This window comes from Raphanus sativus, chromosome 1 (genome assembly GCF_000801105.2).
Source record: "Raphanus sativus cultivar WK10039 chromosome 1, ASM80110v3, whole genome shotgun sequence".
Lineage (NCBI taxonomy): Eukaryota > Viridiplantae > Streptophyta > Magnoliopsida > Brassicales > Brassicaceae > Raphanus > Raphanus sativus.
This window is the reverse complement of record NC_079511.1, coordinates 3,405,351-3,424,167: the sequence shown is the minus strand read 5'-3', so window position 1 is coordinate 3,424,167 and position 18,817 is coordinate 3,405,351. Positions and strand designations below refer to the sequence as shown.

Below are 18,817 nucleotides of genomic sequence, written 5' to 3'. Positions count from 1 at the left end.
AACAATGAAGCCTAGTGAGTTTCCCTTGTGTACATGTTTCACAACGTGAGATCTTATGGGATAACTCTTTGTGCCTTAGTAATTTTAAACTTTGCATCAAGTTCGGACCAGGATGGCGAATCCGGTCATGCCATAAAGTGTATAAATTCGTTGGTGAACCTTACTGGTTACCTAGGCTTTTATGCCTTATCACACTGATCCTTAGCATAGTATTAGATCAGTAGGGAGAATGTAGTCTCGACCTCTCTTATATATATGCATTTGGCGATTTTCATAAGCTAAAGGGATATTTCCTTTTGCTTTGCCCATTGGTTTATTATAGAAACCATTTTGATGTGGCTTGTAATGCCAATTCGACCTTTACTCCCTCCTCGGCCATGATTGGATCTACAACCACGGTTATTGTGGTATCCTTGTCCACGGCCAGTGGGGATTTTGGGTCTTTCTCAATGGGTCTTAGGTGATAAATTTCCTGCCTCTTAAGGCCATGCCTTAGGCGTGGTGATCTAGACATACTCTTCTCGAGTTTTCATTCTCATTTGTCAATCAAAAAAATATTTTTCAAGCAAATCAATCAAGATAAAAGAAAAACTTTTATTAATGCTATGAAATTTGAATGACAAATTATATTTAAAACAAAATACCAAATCATAAGTATGAAATCAGAATGTCAAAAGGCTTAAACAATAGCCAGCCAGTCCATAATAACATCTTGGACGTGGCTCACATTTGGTTTTCTATTCAATGAATAAACCAATCTCATCATCTATATGAGTCCACCCGAATTTTCTTTTCTTAGCTTCTTCAGCATCACCGTATATCATCTCACATTGATACTCGGCACTTATCTCCATAACATAGTCGAGTTTGTCGAGGTTGACTTTCCTTTTCTACTTCTTTTTCTCAAGAGCTGAAAAGTATGAGAGAAGGTCGTAATAGGTTGTGAAACCTTTAGCCTTCTGTGATAACAACACTTCCTTTGAATGGATCGTGTCACGAGTCTTGCTTAACAAGTCATAGTTTGTTATCGCTCCACCACATAGTTTAAGACTATAGGTGATCCTCACAAGATCAAAGTGATAGTCATCCACGGATTCATAATCCTGGAACCTCAGAGCCTTCCATTCTTTCATGGACTCATCTAGTAATGGCTCGAAGAACATGGTGTTTAATCTCGACCAGAGATCGTAAGGATCGTTGATGTAGCTGCACTCATCATACAGATCCTTCACGAGATGCTTTCTCATTATCAAAACAGCTCTACGCCTTTCATATGCAAGGGTATCGTTGCCGTATTTGATACACTTCCCAAGTCCTTTAGACTTTAAATCGGCTGAAGTGTTCATCGCCCAATCAAGGTAATTGTCTCCATTGAGATCAAGGGCTGGGTAATCCGAGTGATGGAGTCTCGACATCTGAATCATATCAAAATGATTTTGTGTTAGTACATACAATTTCTGATGCCATTGGCTATCCAAGAAATAAAAGGCACTCGGCCAGTATGTAAACAATAAAGCCATATGGCTTGTGTGACCAATGCCATTCGGCTATTACACAATTAAATCACACTGCCAGCAAACAAATAAGAGGGCCATACGGCCAGTTTGCATTCTCTTTAGAAATTTACTTTTTCATAACTCATCCATCTCTTAATCAACTTGTTTGATTTATAAATCCCTTGAAAATAGTGGGATGGACGAGTGCATGGTTTAGCCATACCATATGGTATGCTACATCGACCCATGCGGTTTAATGGTCTAGTAGTACCATTCGGTACACATCCTCGACCAAATAAAACAGATCGTGATTTAGCTGCACTGTGGTGCGCATCATCCATCACCGGTGATTGTGGATCACCGTGGATCATCGAGGATCACCGTGGATCACCTTGGATCACTGATCATCGTAAATCATCGCGGATCATCGAGGATCATCATGGATCATAGATCAACGCGGATCATCGTGGATGATCACCGTGAATCACGGGTGAAAAATCTAGTTGCACCTGAGGGTGAACATCATCGACTATTGATTTTATTTTATGGTCTAATCATACTTAAGAGTACGTATCATCGACCTTTACTTCATATGGTCTAGTCATACCTATTGGTATGCATCATTGACCTAAAAGAAAATCATGGTCTAGCCACACTATGGTGTGCATCATCGATCAAAAGATGTGGAAAACATTAACCTTATGTTTTGTTTGGACATATAGCGTGTCATCCTTAAAGGGGTATCACTTGTTGTCCACACAAAACGAAAGTCATGTAATCACATGCTTTATATTTTAGGGCTAGGGTTTCTTAAAATCGGATTTAAACTTTAAGGATTAGGGTTTAAAATTCAAATCTGATTTTAGGATTAGGTTAAACATTGACCTCAAGTTTTGTTTGGACATATAGCGTGTCATCCTTAAAGGGGTATCACTTGTTGTCCATACAAAACTAAAGTCATGTAAAACTATTAAGGGTTTAGGGTTTTGATTTTAAAATAAAACAAGAACTAAAATCAACCAAATCAAATCGCAAAAACTTTTAAATCGGATTTAAGATGAAGAGAAGTTTGAAATCCGAATTGCTTGAACCACAAGTAAAAATTAGGGTTCTTGAGATCTTACCTTAATTTTTGCCGATCTTTTCTCCTTGGTTTCTCTTTTAGAAACCTTGAATAATCAACAATGAAAGTTTCAAAGTTGGATTAGTATGAGATCTAAGAACAATAGATATCGAAATTAAGAGAGATAAGGAGTTGGCGGCTATTAGGGTTTTGGATGATCTTTGACGGCGCGGCTTGCACTGGGAGGTGACGGCGCGTCCGGAGTCGGATTGCTGCGTGGTTTGCGGCGCTGGATTCTTCTCGTCAAGAGCTTCAGTTTGATATATTACTCGTCGTTTGGATCCTTACGGTTAGGGAGATATGGCGGTTTGAAGTTACGGCCAAAATTAGGGTTTTTGTGGTCGCCGGATTTTAGCTAGGGTTTAGTGTTTCGTGCTGATAACGTGTTCTAATCCTAGTGTTATTGTCTTAGAATAGATCGAACTAAAGAGAGAGAGAGAGAGAGTCGTATGACTTAGAGATGAATGAATTGTTATTATTCCATGAGTAATGAGTTCCTTATATAGGATTACATAGCTTGGAGACAAAGTCTAATAACTTGGAGTAGGGAACAAGTAACTTGGAGTAGGGAACAAGTAATCTAGAACATTCCATAATAGACATCACACAATATTCATAACATGAGAAATAAAAATTCAATTTAAGCTCAATCTGTGATAAGGTTACTGTAGTTACGAAGATTCTAATTTACTTTGATTAACAGAGATTGGTAAAATATTAAAACTTGAGCAAATTAATCTAGTTGAGAAGGAAAATACAAAATCAATTCCGTTTTGTATAAATATCAAACTTTTCAAATGTTAAACCATATTTTTTTTTTTGAACACATGTTAACCATAAATAACTAGTTTATTTTTTTGAAAAGAATAATTACACAAAGTAAAAGAACCCAAAAGGATTCGCCAAAGCTATTTCTTCACATGTATATACACTTACATAAGTGAATGTTCTTAGATTTTTTACCATCCCATTTGCTTAATGTGTTCTTTTTACCAGTAGTCACAGCAAGAACACACACCATCTCTGAAATGGTGGAACCGAGTTCTGTCTCTAGCAACAATCTCCCTTTTGTATATCTTTGATATAAGCTTTGTAGCCTCATGACAGTTTCTGCACACTCTTAGATTCTTCACTATCGTAAGTTTAGTCCCAGGCTTTGTACTGATCAACCCAAATGCAATAGCTAGCTTCTCGCTGTGATGCCTTAACGCTCCTTCTTTCCATTCTTCTTCCATCTCCTGCAACACTTCAGAAGTGTCCGGAACAAACCCTGCTTCCTCAAGTTGCACATCCATCTCTTCTAACATACGGTAGATTTCTCTTCTCCGTGGATGGAGTTTATCCCCAATGATGAACTCATGGACCACAGAATCTACTTCGATAGAGCTGCAACCGGGAACTTTCTTCATACATTTACCATTGAGGATCCCTCGTATTCTTGCTACATCTTCCCATCTTCCTGCTGTGGCGTAGATGTTTGATAGAAGTACATAAGAACCTGAGTTTTCTGGTTCAATCTTAATGAGCTTCTGTGCAAATGACTCCGCTAGTTCAAGATTCCCATGCTTCTTGCAAGCTTTGAGAAGAGAGCACCAAATCACTCCATCAGGCTCCATCAGCATCGTGTGTATCATCTCTTCCGCTTCTTTGAATAGACCAGAATGGCCTAGAAGATCAATCATGCACCCGTACTGCTCTAGTTTTGGGGTTAAATTGTAGTCCTGTGTCATTGATTTGAAAATGTGGCGTCCTAGATCTAACAAACCTGAATGGCTACAAGCAGACAACAAACCAACAAAGGTGATATCGTCTGGTTCAACCCCATTCTTTCTCATTCTTGAGAGATGATCAAATGCTGCATTGGCTCTCCCGTGCATCGCAAATCCAAATATCATTGCGTTCCAAGACGACAAGCTTCTATAAAGCATGCTGTTGAACACTTGTTGGGATGCCTCTATGTCTCCACATTTGGCATACATGTCAATAAGGCTAGTCCGGAGAGGAGTTTCATTTGTAACACCCTCTAACCTCTTGTCGATGTACACATGAATCCATCTTCCAATGTCGATGGCTCCAAGGTGTGCACAAGCAGGAAGAACACTTAGCATTGTCACATCGTTTGGACTTTCACCTGATCTCAGCATCTCTTGAAACAACAGCAACGCTTCTTTGTAAAGATTCATATGCGTGTAACCACCGATCAATGTATTCCAGGAAACTACATCCTTATACGACAATCCCTCGAACAGACGAGATGCTGTCTCCACGTCACCACATTTCGAGTACAAATCGATCAGAGCATTAACAATCTTGAGACTTGAACCAAACCCATGATCATCATCATCATCATCATCAACCCATGAATGTACCTGACGACCTAATTCAATACTACCAGACTGAGCACAAGCAGAAACTACACTGACCAATGTACCCTCGTCTGGCCTAACGTTCGTCCTCATCATCTCTTTAAACAAACCTAACGCTTCTTCATATCTACCGTTTTCGATATACCCTGTAATCATTGCATTCCACGACACTACATCTCTCTCATGAATTTCATCGAACACCTTCCGTGCGCTACTAAAATCGCCTCTTGAAGCATAACCCGTGATCAAAGCTGTGCAGGAAACCACATCTCGGTGAGAACTTGAATCGAACACCTTGCGTGCATCTTCCAATCCACCGTTTCTATAGTACATAGAGATCAGAGAAGTGTGCACATATCGATCAAGACCACACCCAAGCTTCAAAACCTGCGCGTGGATCTGTCTCCCTTCCTCGAAAGCCTTCGACTTTGCGCAAGATTTCAACAGAAACGGGAACGTGTACGAGTTAGGAAGATGCCCAAGAGAAACCATACGAACATAAAGCTCGAGAGCCGAAACAGGGTCCGAGCTCGCCGCGAGCCCGCGAAGCATCGTGTTACAGATCAACAGGTTCGGCTCCCGGATCGTTTCGAAGACGGAGATCGCGTAAGGGAGACCGTCAAAGTGCGGGGAGACGACGCAGAGCTCGAGTAGCTTGCTGAGAGCGTAGTTGGTGTTGTGGAGTCCCGTTTTGATCATCTGGGCGTGGATTTCGCGGAGAGATTGGTGGGTTTTGCAATTGGAGAGGAGGGAGAGAGAAGGGTGGGTTCGGAGAATGTCGTAGGGAGGATCAGAGGAAGAAGAAGAAGAAGAAGAAGGAAGGAAGTGGAATGGGTAAGACGAGGGAGCTGCGAGAGGTGGGAGGATAAGAGGCGCCATCACTCTCTTCTTATCGCATCTAACGAGTATTTAAAACTACCCGCCACGACTTCTTCGTGGGCCTTACTGGGCTTTTTATTTACAAATACTTTATTTTAGTTCGTTGTTGGGTTTCTTTTTGGGCCTTGTTAGTAACTCAAAATGTTAATAACGGTATGATTGGGTAGTCGTTATCATCAAAGCAACTAATAACATTATTATTTTTAGACGATAAATAAACAAATACACATCAAAACAGCACCGTAACTAGTGAAACCATTATTTTAGTGTATATATGAAGAATTAAGGATTGGTAAGAACTTGTAATGTGTCTTCATCAACTAAACTCTTGGTCTGTATAAGTGAACCACGCGCTTGTTGATTGGTTGAACCGGTCTCGCATTCGTCAGCGAGTCCTGTTAAATATTAGTCAACATTCAAAATAATGGAAAAGTGTGGTGAATAAATTGGACGACAAATCATCATGGTCTTAATCTTATCATGTACACACACTATGGACTTATATATCATGACTTGTGAAACATGCGACTGAGATCAGTGTGAGGACATAAGTTAATGATGTTATATAAAGAATAGGACATTACTTTAGTTGTCAAGTGTGAAACGATGAGGGGAAAAAACAAAACTTACATCGTGCACAGCTACACGGAGAAGTCTCACTTGTTCTCTTGTCACGGTCCTAATCTGAAATGATATATTTGTTTTAAGGAAACAAACACTGCTACTAACCAGTAGTACCATGCAATACAATAAACATGAAGTTTAAAATCGATAAATATTAACGGATACCTTTCTAACGACACTCCAAGTAACGTTCTGAGTACAAGGTGGAGTGGTAAGTGAACCAATGTATCTGTAATATTTTCTGCTTCCGATCTTAATTTGCTTGGGATCAATCATCCTTACATGTTTCTCTGCGTCATCCAGATCAGTAATGGCCTCTAGTTCCTTCTCCAACTAACACAAACAAAAATCAGAGATGAATAAATCATTTAATACTATTGATAACAAGTAGAAATATTAATTGATAATAATAACTATTAAGTTTTCATTTTGTGTACCGTTCTGATAAAAGTATCAGCTCTTCCAATCTTGTACAAGACAGTCACAACAGCCATTCTCCCATTCTTGCCTTCGTGAACCATATGCAGCTCAAGTGCAAACCTGGTTTGCAAGTTAAATATTTCGTATATTAGATTATATCCAAGAGTCATATACATCAAATTTTATTGATTTATTATACTTTAACAAGTACAGAGTTATTGCTTTTTAAACTATAAATATCATATATTTCCAAGACTGGGTGTAATATTTTTTTAATTCTCAAATAAATTGGCTACCTTCTTCCATTGACTGTATGCTCAGAGGGAGAGTGCCAGTGAAGCTGTTGGAGTTCATATTGAAAACCATTAATCATAATACTGCCTGCAGCTCCATCTTCAAATTTTAGCTGTTCAGCAATATCAACACATAATAAAATTGGTTTATCAAAGGTCACAACTAGTAATTAGTAAAAACACATAAATCCCAGTGGTTTTCATTTTTGGCTTGTTAAGGTAGAAACTCAACAAAATCAAAGGAAAAGCATGTGCTTAAACAGAAAATAGCTAGATCTTCAGGGTATTATAATGTATACCATAATGTCATGGCCTCTGTTCTTGATTGTGGCATTGGAAGGTTCATAATCCCTAATAAGCCTTCCAAGATGAGAAACAATCCTAACTCTCTCGTTCATCAGATCAATGGGAGACTGTATCTCTCCTTTTCCACACATCTCCCATTCCGGTTTAATTTCGCCCCATCTCTCTGGCCCCTTATCATCGTTCCTCTTGTAGTTAAACTCGTGTTCGTCCTCTACATATCACCAATAAATAATAATAAAAAAATCAAGTTTGTCACAAACCGTCAAACCCAATATAAAAAATACAATAGCTCAAAACTTATACGTACCAACTTCTCCATGACTTGAAGCAGCAGTAGAAAGCGAAACTAAGGTGAAAATGATGAAAATAAAGAAGATGCATCGGAGTGATGAGTTCTCCATCTTTGGTTTTGTCTTGTTAGAGAGAAGAGAAAATGGGGTTTAGTGTTTAAATTGTAAGACAAGTTATTACGTATTTTGGTTGGGAAACACATGCAACTATAAATACTTGTGAAGACGGACGATTTTGTACGGATATGTTAAAAGCGTTGGGTTACTAGTCCACAAGACTTCCCATGCTTTCTTTCTTCCAGACGACAACTTTGACTCTATTGGAGGTATGTTTATATCTAATTTGTGAACGGAAGGCAGGTGTGAATCAAACCCACATTTTCATCACCAAATCTGTTGTCATTTCCAGTAAATAGTATGAAAAAACACAGTGAAATTTATTGCGTTCATTCATATGTGTCAGTGGTTTACAAGGATATGGCACACATTTTTTTACTTTCGAGAAATAGTATAAGCAAGAAACAATTTCGCATCTGAATCATTAACTGTCCTATTTATTCAGCAGACATAATAGAAAATTAAGTATAATATTATTGAAAATTAAATTCTTCTGTTGTATTAATGACAATTTTCATTGCTAATCAAATATCATGATATCAGAAAGTTTGACAAATCATTCACAAATTTAGTGCCGATGAAAATAAATTAGGAACTTTGACATACAACCTTCTCGTCGATTGTAAAATATTGAACATAATTCCTTGTTTGCTAGATTTTTCATAGTTACCTCTAGTTAAATTTTAAAGAAACAAAATAGGAAGGAAGAAACAATAAAAAGGGAAGGGGGAAGATAAAAAATTAAGAAGAAGAAACTTTACACAAATATTAATAAATTTTAGACTGAGTTAATATATAATTTACTTTCATACATTTTCTTTGTTGGAAAGTTTACTGCAAATTCAAGTTTTATTGACAGAAGAACAACCACCAAGAAAAAGGTGATGAAAACCAATACATGAAAACAACATCTTGAAGTCTCGCGTTACTTTCCTGCCTAGAACCAACTCGTTTCAGGAGAAGATCTGAAAATTTTCAGACGATTAGTCAAAAAGTAATTGTTTAGTGTTGTTAGATAAATTTTCACCAATTCTTTAAAAAATTATAAAGAATAGAAAATTCACCATTTGGATTCGGCAAGGTCAACGAATCGTTTCACCTTACCTTATATTATAAGCAAGTAAATGTTGAAATTATCATTCCTATAAGTCTAATGGCCGTATCATCTCTAGAAACCTAATTGTGACGTCTCATTTTCTTATAAAATTTCATGTAAACACAATTAAGTCTCATACCTAGTTGTAACGTCTCAACCATCCTCTTATCTCCTATTTTGTGTGTGATCCTTGTTCAAACGAAATTGCAAGTCAAATTTTAATTGATCAGTCATCTTGAAAAGTTGATCCGTCCGGTTATACATTATAATCACCTTGGAGTTATTACATAAAGGGCAGCATGAAAAACTATAGCGTACTTCAGTTCAGTTAATTATAAACGTTGTAAAACCATAATTTTATATTAGGTTGTGTTTCCTTTTTTTTTCTTTTTAATATACTTTGATCTGACAAATGCTTAAAATGATTTTGAACGAAAAGGTTAAACTAAACGTTTAGTTTATTTGAGAACCCGAGAATTAACAACATTGAAAAAGTTTGGTTAACAGGCACTATAAAAATTCATCGTAGTGATAATCATTCTGCTCAATGTTACATTGCTCTCATCATTCATTCCGCTTCTTAACAACAATTTATCATAACAAACTCTTAACTGTAACTAGTTCACGTGATTACAGATATATAAGGTGTGAATATACTCAGCCAAAATATACGAGTGAGACCAACTTTTATGACTTTGACATGTCTTTGTGTCGTCATAATATATTTGTGAAGAGTCTCCTAATTGCATCAAGACGATAGACGACTGGAAAGAGTATGTTCAGGCATCATAAACCAGAGCTATAATTTTGGTTGTTGACTACAACACCACAAGAACATAGACAGATACTATTCTCTTCAAAAGAGTACAAACTCTAGAAATTAAACTACGTCACAGTGGTAGTTTGTAGAGAATGGATTTTCAAAGAGAAGGAAAATAATGGTATTTTGTGTAAATTTAGATAAGGAGAAATTTAGAGTGAGTTAGATAAATAATAGTAAAAGACTGCAACGTAGTTCTGAGATCACGGCATTGTTGTCATCGGTTGAGTTTGGTCTGATCTCTGTTGTCGTCTTTGTATGGCGGATAGACTACAGAGCTTGAGGTGCTTGCCGGAGGTTCCACTATTGCTTAAATTGCAAGATTTAGAAATAAGGTCGTATGAGGAATAAGAAAAACTGAACTTCATTAAAAAATTACGTATTTATTTAATCTCGATATTCATCTAACCGCATACGTATTTCATAATTTACGTTATACTGTTCTGTTGTGAGAATTCTGTCGTTGATAAAGAAGAAAAAGGACTGAATTCGTTCATTGAAACTAAGCCATTGACTACGGAGTGCTTTAAAATTAGGTCTTGGAAATAACATTGGGTTTAAACTTTAAGGATACTTTAAATATTGGGTTATAGACTTTTAAATTTTGAGGTTCTTCTTAGGCCTAATTATAATGATACTTTAAATATTGGGTTAAAGACTTTCAAATTTTAAGGTTCTTCATGGGCCTAATTTTATTAGTGAGTGCTTCTTTAAATATTGGGTTACAGATTTCAAATTTTGAGGTTTTTCATGGGCCTAATATTATTACTAGCACGCTAATGTGCCCACATCTAACCCATTTGGAACAAAAACTTTTTTTTTAACGTCTGACTCGATTATTATCAATTAATTATGCTATTACAATGATGAGAATATTACAAAGACGATTTTACAGCCGACAATTCTACCACTCTGTGAGAATACACGTCTGAGCCATGCACCAAGCTGAAGATCTCTTGTAACATGTTTCTCTATAATCTGCATAATTTGGTATTTTCTGGGTTTGAACCTGAGACTTCCGGATGTAAAAGCAATTGAACCCTTAGTCAAACTACTGGATCAAGGGGCTTCCACAGAACAAAAACTTTTAACTCTTGTTATTTTTTTCGGAAATAACATTATTCTAGTTTATGTTGAAAAATGATTTTGCGAAAGATGATTTTGGTACGTTTTATTAACAATTGTTTTTTTTGGCTAAAAGTACATAGAGAACAAAAATCTACCATATGTAAACGTCCACACACACAACTAGACGATGTATGGTGTGGTTCGATAGCTCCTAGCAAACGGCTAACTCCTAGCACATACGAAAACACTCTTGTTATATATATGCAACATATAACTAGAAACTACTTTTCTAAGTTATAAAGTTAACTACACTTAGATGGCTCGATCGAAGTATAGTTTAACGGTAGTAGTTAAATTCTCGAGTCAGCGAGGACGTCTATATCTGAAATGGGAAAATTACACGAAAAGTCCAATTATACGTCCTCGTCAAATTTCTAAACTATTGAATTGCCAGCATTTGATTAAGTTGGCAGAACACGATGCAGGTCAATGAAGCCATTATACAAATACTAGGGTTGACCCGCCCTACGGGCGGGATGTCAAATTCAAAAAATACATAAAATATCATTTGGATATTTAAATTTAGCTTACTTGAAACTTAAGTTGATCATGGTCTTAATTTTTATTTTGTAGATTTTCCAAAACCAAAACCACCATATATTTGTTGTTTAGGCAGTTGGAACATCATTAATACAGATACCCCATAACGCGTTGTCTAAATTTTTTTTTTATGGACTAAAAAAATTAATAAATGAACTAATTGCGGATCGTCATGTGTCAGTGGAACCCGTAAATAGTGTAAACAATAGTGCTTAAATAGATTTCAGAAGTGCTGGTGCATAAAATTTTTGTGGGACCCACTCACTATTATATTAATTTTTTTTTTGTTAAGCAACCCCCATAAGCACTTGAGATAATGATGCTCTTACATTATTATCAAACCACATTCAAAATCGAGAAATACTTATTTTCTGTAAAAAACCTTGAAGCATATGTACCAATTATATCCTTAAAGTTATATTCTTTGTAGGGATTAGATTATATGTAAATCTCTCCTACTTTATAGAATCTATTATAATAGAAATTATGATTTATAAATGGAGTTTGTGGAAAAAAACAAAGCCAAATAGATTTATATGAATCTGTAGTTAGCATTAACCATCTCAAGTAGAATTAGTCATGGTCTATGTTAGCATTAGATATCTTAAGTCTTTGCACATGAGAACATTTTAGCTTAATCTCAATAAAAAAATTTTGTTCTCAATTTCTTAGAACCACTCTTTTGTAGGATGTAGTTTGGGATTGGGAGATCTACTAAACAATATCAACAAAAGTCCATTTATTTTTTCGTTTGTTTCATGAATTTATAAATTTGACTGGTATTTTTGATAATTTGTGTTTTTGAAGACACTTTCAGACCATTGGTTCGGACAAAAGAAGTTTCATCGCCACAGCAAACAAAAATTCTACTACTTATCGTAATTCTACAAATTTGAAAATGTGGCCATTACTTCTGCCTCTTAATTCTATTTGGCATGTGATATGAATAAAAATATATTCATCCAACAACTTTACCCTCCCCCAACTCCAGACTAATTTTTGCTAATCCAAAGATCAACATACTTCGAATTAAGTGATTTACTCCATAATGTAAAAAAATTAATTATGGATAAAAAAATTAATCATGTCATGGCATGGCATACACAGTTTCAGATCATAGTAAATTTCTAAAAGAAATTAAATCTCCAAACTACAACATGGATAAAAAATATTTTGATCTTAAATTAAAACATACATTCCTTTTACTACTGCACATTTATGAATTAAAATACAAAATTTACCAAAATCTCTCCACCAGTATAAACAATGTAACTTCAACCAAATATTACTATTCCCCTTTTATAATGTTACTACTTTTATAATTTCACTTTTATAATGTTGCTACTTTTATAATTTCACTTTTATAATTTAGTCCTTATTTGTTAACAGTTATTAATACTCATTGTTGATTTTTTTTTTGCTTTTTTAAAAAGACGGGTTTGATCTGAAATGTCTAAGGTCTGGCTATTGAACGTGATGGACATAAGCAATATAGTGGTTGAATTATAAGAATGATTAATTTATGATAAAAAACAAAAATCTTGCTATTTCTGTATTTTTCTGTACTCCTTTTGATTGCCACAAGATTCAAGGTTGATTTAACAAAAGTGGTTACCATTTACATGACTTTTTATTGTGAAAACTTGAATTTGAGCAGGCACTTCGCTCAATGTTACACAGAGTAATCACTCATGCTTAAAAAATTCTATTTGTCACTCCATTTGAGAATCTCCATCTTGAGATAGGAATCAACATGGTGGGGGTCTTTTTTTGCTCGAAGAACTACCATCTTTACCAGTAAAGGTATGGTAATCCCACTTAACTTCCATGTGACGGAAGTTACCGAACGCGAGCAACCCAAAGTGGGTTTACAGTTTTCGGAACGGTGATGACTGACCACATAATAAGAATATTGGAACCACTCGAATCGTCTCTCAAGAACTCGTTCGACTTTATCTGCCAAGAGATCATACTTGTTGAGAAAAATGGGATGAGTCAGTGTGCTTTCAAAGAGTTTCCTGGTGAGTAACGTGTTGTTGGTTTCGTCTTCTGTCGCTTATCAAAACAACAATCACAACCATCCTAATTTTCAAACAGATCTATCAACTTTTAATTTCCCCCGAGTCTTGAGAAGCTGTAATCCTATTAACTGATACATGGAAAAATACATGAAAAGTAACTTCAAATAATATGGAACCGACAAAATACAGAGTAGACTTACTATAGCAAAGAATCTTGGTATTTGGAAGGATTAATGTTCTCTCTAGATCCCAATTAACGCCAACACACTAAATATAAAGAATACCAAAAAAAAACTGAAACAATCAATCCTTGGTTTTTTTTTGACAGACCTGGCAAAGTAGGAGTCCTATCGTAGGAAAGTGAAATTGAGTAACTGGCCATTCTTTTCTAAAAACTGAATTAGAGAGTTATTCATAGTGTTGATGTATTCAAACTCGATTTTCCAAGACAACTAACTGAGGAATCACATAGTTAATACTTATGTCATTAGCAACAGATTCGTCGCTGGAAAATGTGTAGCTAAGAAGAATATATGATTGCTTACATGAATTCTTCCTTAAGTCCTCATTTCTGCTCAAATAGCCAAATCTGGATCTGAGCTTTCTGCATCACAAATACAAAATGAATAGAACATGAATCAGAGCACGTACTACAAACCTAAGAGCATGTACTATTCTAAAGCTTCCACTTTGAAGAAAATCAAGTTCTAGATGCATTGAAACCACAACAAAGCTGAATTATGTCAATGAATAGAGAAAGAGAAAATTAGTCAAACAACAACTATAAGAAATAGAGGAGATCCAAGTAAACGTACAATTGGTTGTGTCATAATCTTCTGAACGTTGGTGCGCGATAATCGCCATGACTGCCGACGTTTGAGACCTCTTTGAAGCTTCCAGAAAAACAATATGGAAGAGAAACACTAAATTAAGCTTTCGAAGGTGTGTTTACGGTGAAAGGAGGAGAGTTATGAACCATCTGTTTATATAGATTGGGTGAGGAGAAGCCCAAGAAAGTTTGGTGATGGCCGTTTTATATTTTGGAGATCTAATTGGAAGTTAATACCGATGGTGGATGGCCGAGATTAACACCACATGAGGTCTGATAACTGTAACCGTCAAATTGGAAAGGTAGAAGGTCGAGGCTGAAACAGCAAGGAAAATGAGGGTCTGTACTCGGTGTTAGTTTTAGGCTAGGAGAAACTGTGTAGTTTCTTTGGACGGAAAGCCAAAGGACGGTATGGGATCCCAAGCGAACTGAATTGTCAGGTCCAAGATGGCTGAGGACGAAGACGGTGAGAAACCATAATTGGCGATGAATGTGTGTTCAGAGGAGGAGCTTTGTTCGTCGGTGGAATTGACAATAACATAACAAAAGGCCCAAAATAGATAAAGCCCGATTCAATTGGTTTTTCAGATTAATGAAACGCAAAGCATTATGGTCTTGGACACGTGTCAGTATAAGAGAGTTTGAGTTTCTGACCTGGAATCTGATGTGGCATCACCAGGAGGGAGGAAACTCTATTTTATATAAATAGATAAAATCAAAGCCTTTCCAACAGCCCAAGCGCTAGTTTGGAAATATCTGAATTAGTTTATTTGAGTTATGACTTCATCTACTTGACATTATGTAAGTACATATGCAAGATGTTCATACAAAAAAAAAATGTGTAGTTAGTTGGCGAATAAGCACCAGTAGCCTATCAACATTTGGCCGACTTAAGCAGTGATGATGAAAAAAATGAAAAAACCGGTGGTGGTGGCCTAGTGACGCTTGAGAGAATTGAGAAACCCAATAAGGTGAATCCGGGTTCAAACCCCACCGGCCACACGGATATGAGTTATTGCTTTCGACTCATTTGAATGCCTAGGAGAGGATCTATCCGTGGGCTGTACCTCCACCCGGGGGTTAAGCTTGTGTCATCATTAACCCGGGTTTAACCCTTTTTGATAAAAAAAAAAACATTTGGCCGACTTGGAATCCTAATCGATCATAAGACTCTTGAGTAAATATTAGTCGACGATCGTTTTAGAAGCATTGCAGGTTTGCTGTATTGCAATGCATGCAAGCACTTATTTTGGAATTGCGTAAGTCTAATTTCACATTTTGCTCAGCATAAACGTAGATGTCTTAATTTTAATCAAAACAAATACTATAAATTTTCTATTCCTCTGTTTTAGGAAACTCCTAACTACATCTTGTGTATATAATCTCCCTTGTATCATTGGTAAATATTAATGCAAATACTCTCTTTACATAAATTACGTGATAAATGATAAATAATACTAGTAGAAGGAAAAGTAATGTACATGAAAAGTACACATGTTCCAAAATTATCTGCTTAGAGGTGCTGAGCTCATCAATGTAGTTGACTTTCGAGTTTTCACATTTTCGACAAGGAATTTATGTTTGTTTTTTTTATATCCCAACTTGTTGGAACGTCGTCACGTCAGCAAGATTGATTGATATAAGCATTTGACGTTTTCAAATACCCTTCGCGAGACAACCCATAGCTTGCTCAACTGGCCTGCCGTCAAGGCTCGGATCGTACGGAAATTTCGTGCACTCACATTTCGCATATATAAATATTTTGATTATACGCCTATCTACATATCAATGCCCCATCATCGGTTATATACTTGTATGATATTTTTTGAATTTTTGTTGTTGTTAACTAATGACTGTTGTTCTATCAAGAACTTTTGAGAAATTCAGATTCACTAGCTGTTACGATAACCCTAAAAGGCTATAACAAGAAGTTCAAACTGTATTTTATGTTGTTTGTGTATATAAGATTATTTTGCTATCTTCTTTTAAGGTTTCTTGTAGTTTTTTCTTTCTCTTGCACTGAACAAAAGTAAAAAAGATTGTTTGTGTTCACCCAAACACACACACACACATTATATATGTAGTTTTTGTCTTTCAACAAAACCTAAAGGTTGTCGCTCTGAGATTAGCTGATGAAATTTACACAAAAATGCATGTTTATATAAATTATAGTAATTTTTACGTCACGGATCGAGATCAATAATGATATAGAATCACTATATATAGACTCTTTGTTGTCGTTTAAAGTTCTATGCAATCGTAAGCAAATTGAAGAGACAACTAATGCGCAGCTAAGGCAACTCTAAATTCGACCGTCTGTGAGATCAATTAGTTTATTCACTAAAGGATCATATATTCCTTTTGTGGATACTATTTAGAGTAGATAATGACAATGATAACCCTCCATGACTTGTAATTGTACACTATCTTACGTGATCTAGATGACAACTAAATATGTTACTATAAGTAATAACTAGATTCTGACCCGCCTTATAGAAGGCGGGTATATTTTTTGTTTTATTTTTTCAATCATATTTGTGTATAAATTTTAATTAAAATATATTTTAATAAATCAATAGCAATTTAAGAATTGATCTGGTATAGCCTCAGTTAGGGCTGGATTGTCGGTCAAACCCGCCAACCCGCATGTTTCAATTCTGTTTTGGTAAAAAAATATGACCCGTACAACCCGCAAACAAATAATTTATACTGGCACCCATCTCATTTAATTTTGCGGTTATCAGGAGTTATAAGTAGAGGTTATAAAATATGTTGATCAAAGTATTTATTAAGATAATATTGACAGTTATAAAATATGTTGGATACAATATATATCAACTGGTCATACTTGTTTTAATAGAATAGATTACTTTTAAAAAAATAATTATATAATTTAATTATTATAAAACTATATTTATAATAAAAATTATATATATTAAAATTTTAGAATTGTTTTTTTAATTACCATATTTTTAAAAAAGTGTTTACTTTTTTTTTAAATACTTTTCGGGTCGACGGATACCCGCAATCCAAAATCTACCAATCCACATCCACCCCTGATAAAATACTCATAACCCGCATCTGCAAATCGATTTTCCAAATAGTTGAACCAAATTTATGATCCGCCTTTAAAAGTACGGATATATTTTTGGTTTTATATTTTTTAAGAAATATATTTTTTATAAAATCCAGGCGGTAACTAATTATCTCTTAATATTTAATTTTTCTCTATGGTATATTTAATTTTTCTCTCACATCTCTGAACCTATAAATATAGCTGCAAAAAATAGACACAATTCGAAATTGAAATTAGTATAATAAGACCATGTTTATTAATGTAGGGTTCTTAAAGTGAGATTCTTAACGTAATATAAGAACCGTCTCTTAACTTTAAGTAAAAAGTTATTAAGAGACGGTTCTTAGTTTTTCTTACTCAAAGTTAAGAACGGTTTTTATATTACGCCAAAAACTTCATCCTAAAACCCGTAATAAACATGTCCTAAGGAGTTTGATTTAGATAAACAACAACAAATAAGTTCCATGGTATAGTAGATTTAGTATTCAAGAATTCTAATTTTAAGTTGACCAAAAAAAAATCTACTTTTAAATTAATATTCAAGAATTTGTTGAAAATCCGTGGTTCTACTATACTTTTGCCTAGGCCTGGGCGTTCGGGTACCCGTTGGCGTTCGGATCGGGTTTTCGGGTTTACGCTCTTAAGTCCCATAGTAATATTTCATTAGTACGGATCGGGTTCGGATAATAACACTTCAGGTTCGGTTAAAAATTATATTGCGTCCTAAAACCCATAAAGTAACCATATATCATTCCGGTTCGGATTATATCGGTTCGATTCAGATATAACCAAAGTAAAAAAACAAAAAATTAAAGAAAAATATAAAGAAAAACAACTAAATTAATAAAAACTAATCTATCACACACAAAATTGCTAAAATAACAATAAAATGTTAAATTAAGCATGAAAACAAACATTATTTATAAAAAATATACATTATATCATAGAGAGTAGACTTGTTCTTCCAATGAACAAATTATAAATTACTTATTTATAACTAATTATGTACTTAAAACATTTTTAATATTGTTAATATTTATTATTATATATCATATTACCACGAATATTAAATTTAATAACTAAAATACTTATATATATATTTCAAAATATTTATATTAACTATTATTTTCAGGTTTTTCGGGTTACCCGTTCGGGTTCGGTTAATAACACTTCGGGTTCGGATATTTTTTATACGACCCTTCAAAACCCATTCGGTATTTTTACATTTCAGATCGGATAACAGGTCAGGTTTTTTGGTTCGGGTTCGGTTCGGATTTCGGGTTCCGGATTTTATGCCCATGCCTACCTTTGCCAATCCACAACACGCAGAATCGAAACAATCTGTTAAAAGGTTGAAACCAAGACAAATCACAAAGTATAGGAATATTTTATC

The 18,817-nt window shown here is 35.2% G+C and overlaps 3 protein-coding genes and 1 long non-coding RNA gene across 5 annotated transcripts; all 4 read right to left on the bottom strand.

Annotated features, from left to right (window-relative positions):
• Nucleotides 1-574: 574 nt before the first annotated feature.
• Nucleotides 575-3,104, bottom strand: LOC108862147 (uncharacterized). The gene is made up of 2 exons (XM_018636195.2): nt 2,621-3,104; nt 575-1,415 (listed from the first exon to the last, which is right to left on the bottom strand). Exon 2 carries the CDS (start codon nt 1,413-1,415, stop codon nt 891-893), a length of 525 nt encoding a protein of 174 aa, XP_018491697.2. The 5' UTR covers nt 2,621-3,104; the 3' UTR covers nt 575-890.
• Nucleotides 3,105-3,452: 348 nt separating this feature from the next.
• Nucleotides 3,453-5,920, bottom strand: LOC108857237 (pentatricopeptide repeat-containing protein At1g08070, chloroplastic). The gene has a single exon (XM_018631200.2). The coding sequence runs from the start codon at nt 5,862-5,864 to the stop codon at nt 3,609-3,611; it is 2,256 nt and encodes a 751-aa protein (XP_018486702.2). The 5' UTR covers nt 5,865-5,920; the 3' UTR covers nt 3,453-3,608.
• Nucleotides 5,921-6,012: 92 nt separating this feature from the next.
• On the bottom strand, nt 6,013-8,511 carry LOC108853427 (alpha carbonic anhydrase 7). Of its 2 annotated transcripts, none has more exons than XM_057005296.1 (8): nt 8,029-8,511; nt 7,815-7,920; nt 7,501-7,718; nt 7,205-7,314; nt 6,926-7,028; nt 6,654-6,821; nt 6,495-6,548; nt 6,013-6,259 (listed from the first exon to the last, which is right to left on the bottom strand). In XM_057005296.1, exons 2-8 carry the CDS (start codon nt 7,906-7,908, stop codon nt 6,185-6,187), a joined length of 822 nt encoding a protein of 273 aa, XP_056861276.1. In that variant the 5' UTR covers nt 7,909-7,920; nt 8,029-8,511; the 3' UTR covers nt 6,013-6,184. The 2 variants fall into 2 exon arrangements, with proteins under 2 accessions (XP_056861276.1, XP_018482343.1); XM_018626841.2 differs by having other exon boundaries at nt 8,015-8,510.
• A 4,464-nt stretch (nt 8,512-12,975) lies between these two features.
• LOC108857800 (uncharacterized) lies at nt 12,976-14,860 on the bottom strand. The gene is made up of 3 exons (XR_001950385.2): nt 14,335-14,860; nt 14,065-14,123; nt 12,976-13,786 (listed from the first exon to the last, which is right to left on the bottom strand). It is a non-coding gene; the product is annotated as an uncharacterized LOC108857800 (long non-coding RNA).
• Nucleotides 14,861-18,817: the final 3,957 nt, after the last annotated feature.

Bases quoted from the DNA above. Each gene is read 5' to 3' on its own strand.
- LOC108862147 (XM_018636195.2), bottom strand. From the start codon at position 1,415: ATGTCGAGACTCCATCACTCGGATTACCCAGCCCTTGATCTCAATGGA.
- LOC108857237 (XM_018631200.2), bottom strand. From the start codon at position 5,864: ATGGCGCCTCTTATCCTCCCACCTCTCGCAGCTCCCTCGTCTTACCCA.
- LOC108853427 (XM_057005296.1), bottom strand. From the start codon at position 7,908: ATGGAGAACTCATCACTCCGATGCATCTTCTTTATTTTCATCATTTTC. The intron at 7,719-7,814 runs GTACGTATAAGT...GGTGATATGTAG, and splicing joins TTCAAGTCATGGAGAAGTTG to AGGACGAACACGAGTTTAAC. The intron at 6,822-6,925 runs GTACACAAAATG...TGTTTGTGTTAG, and splicing joins CTGATACTTTTATCAGAACG to TTGGAGAAGGAACTAGAGGC.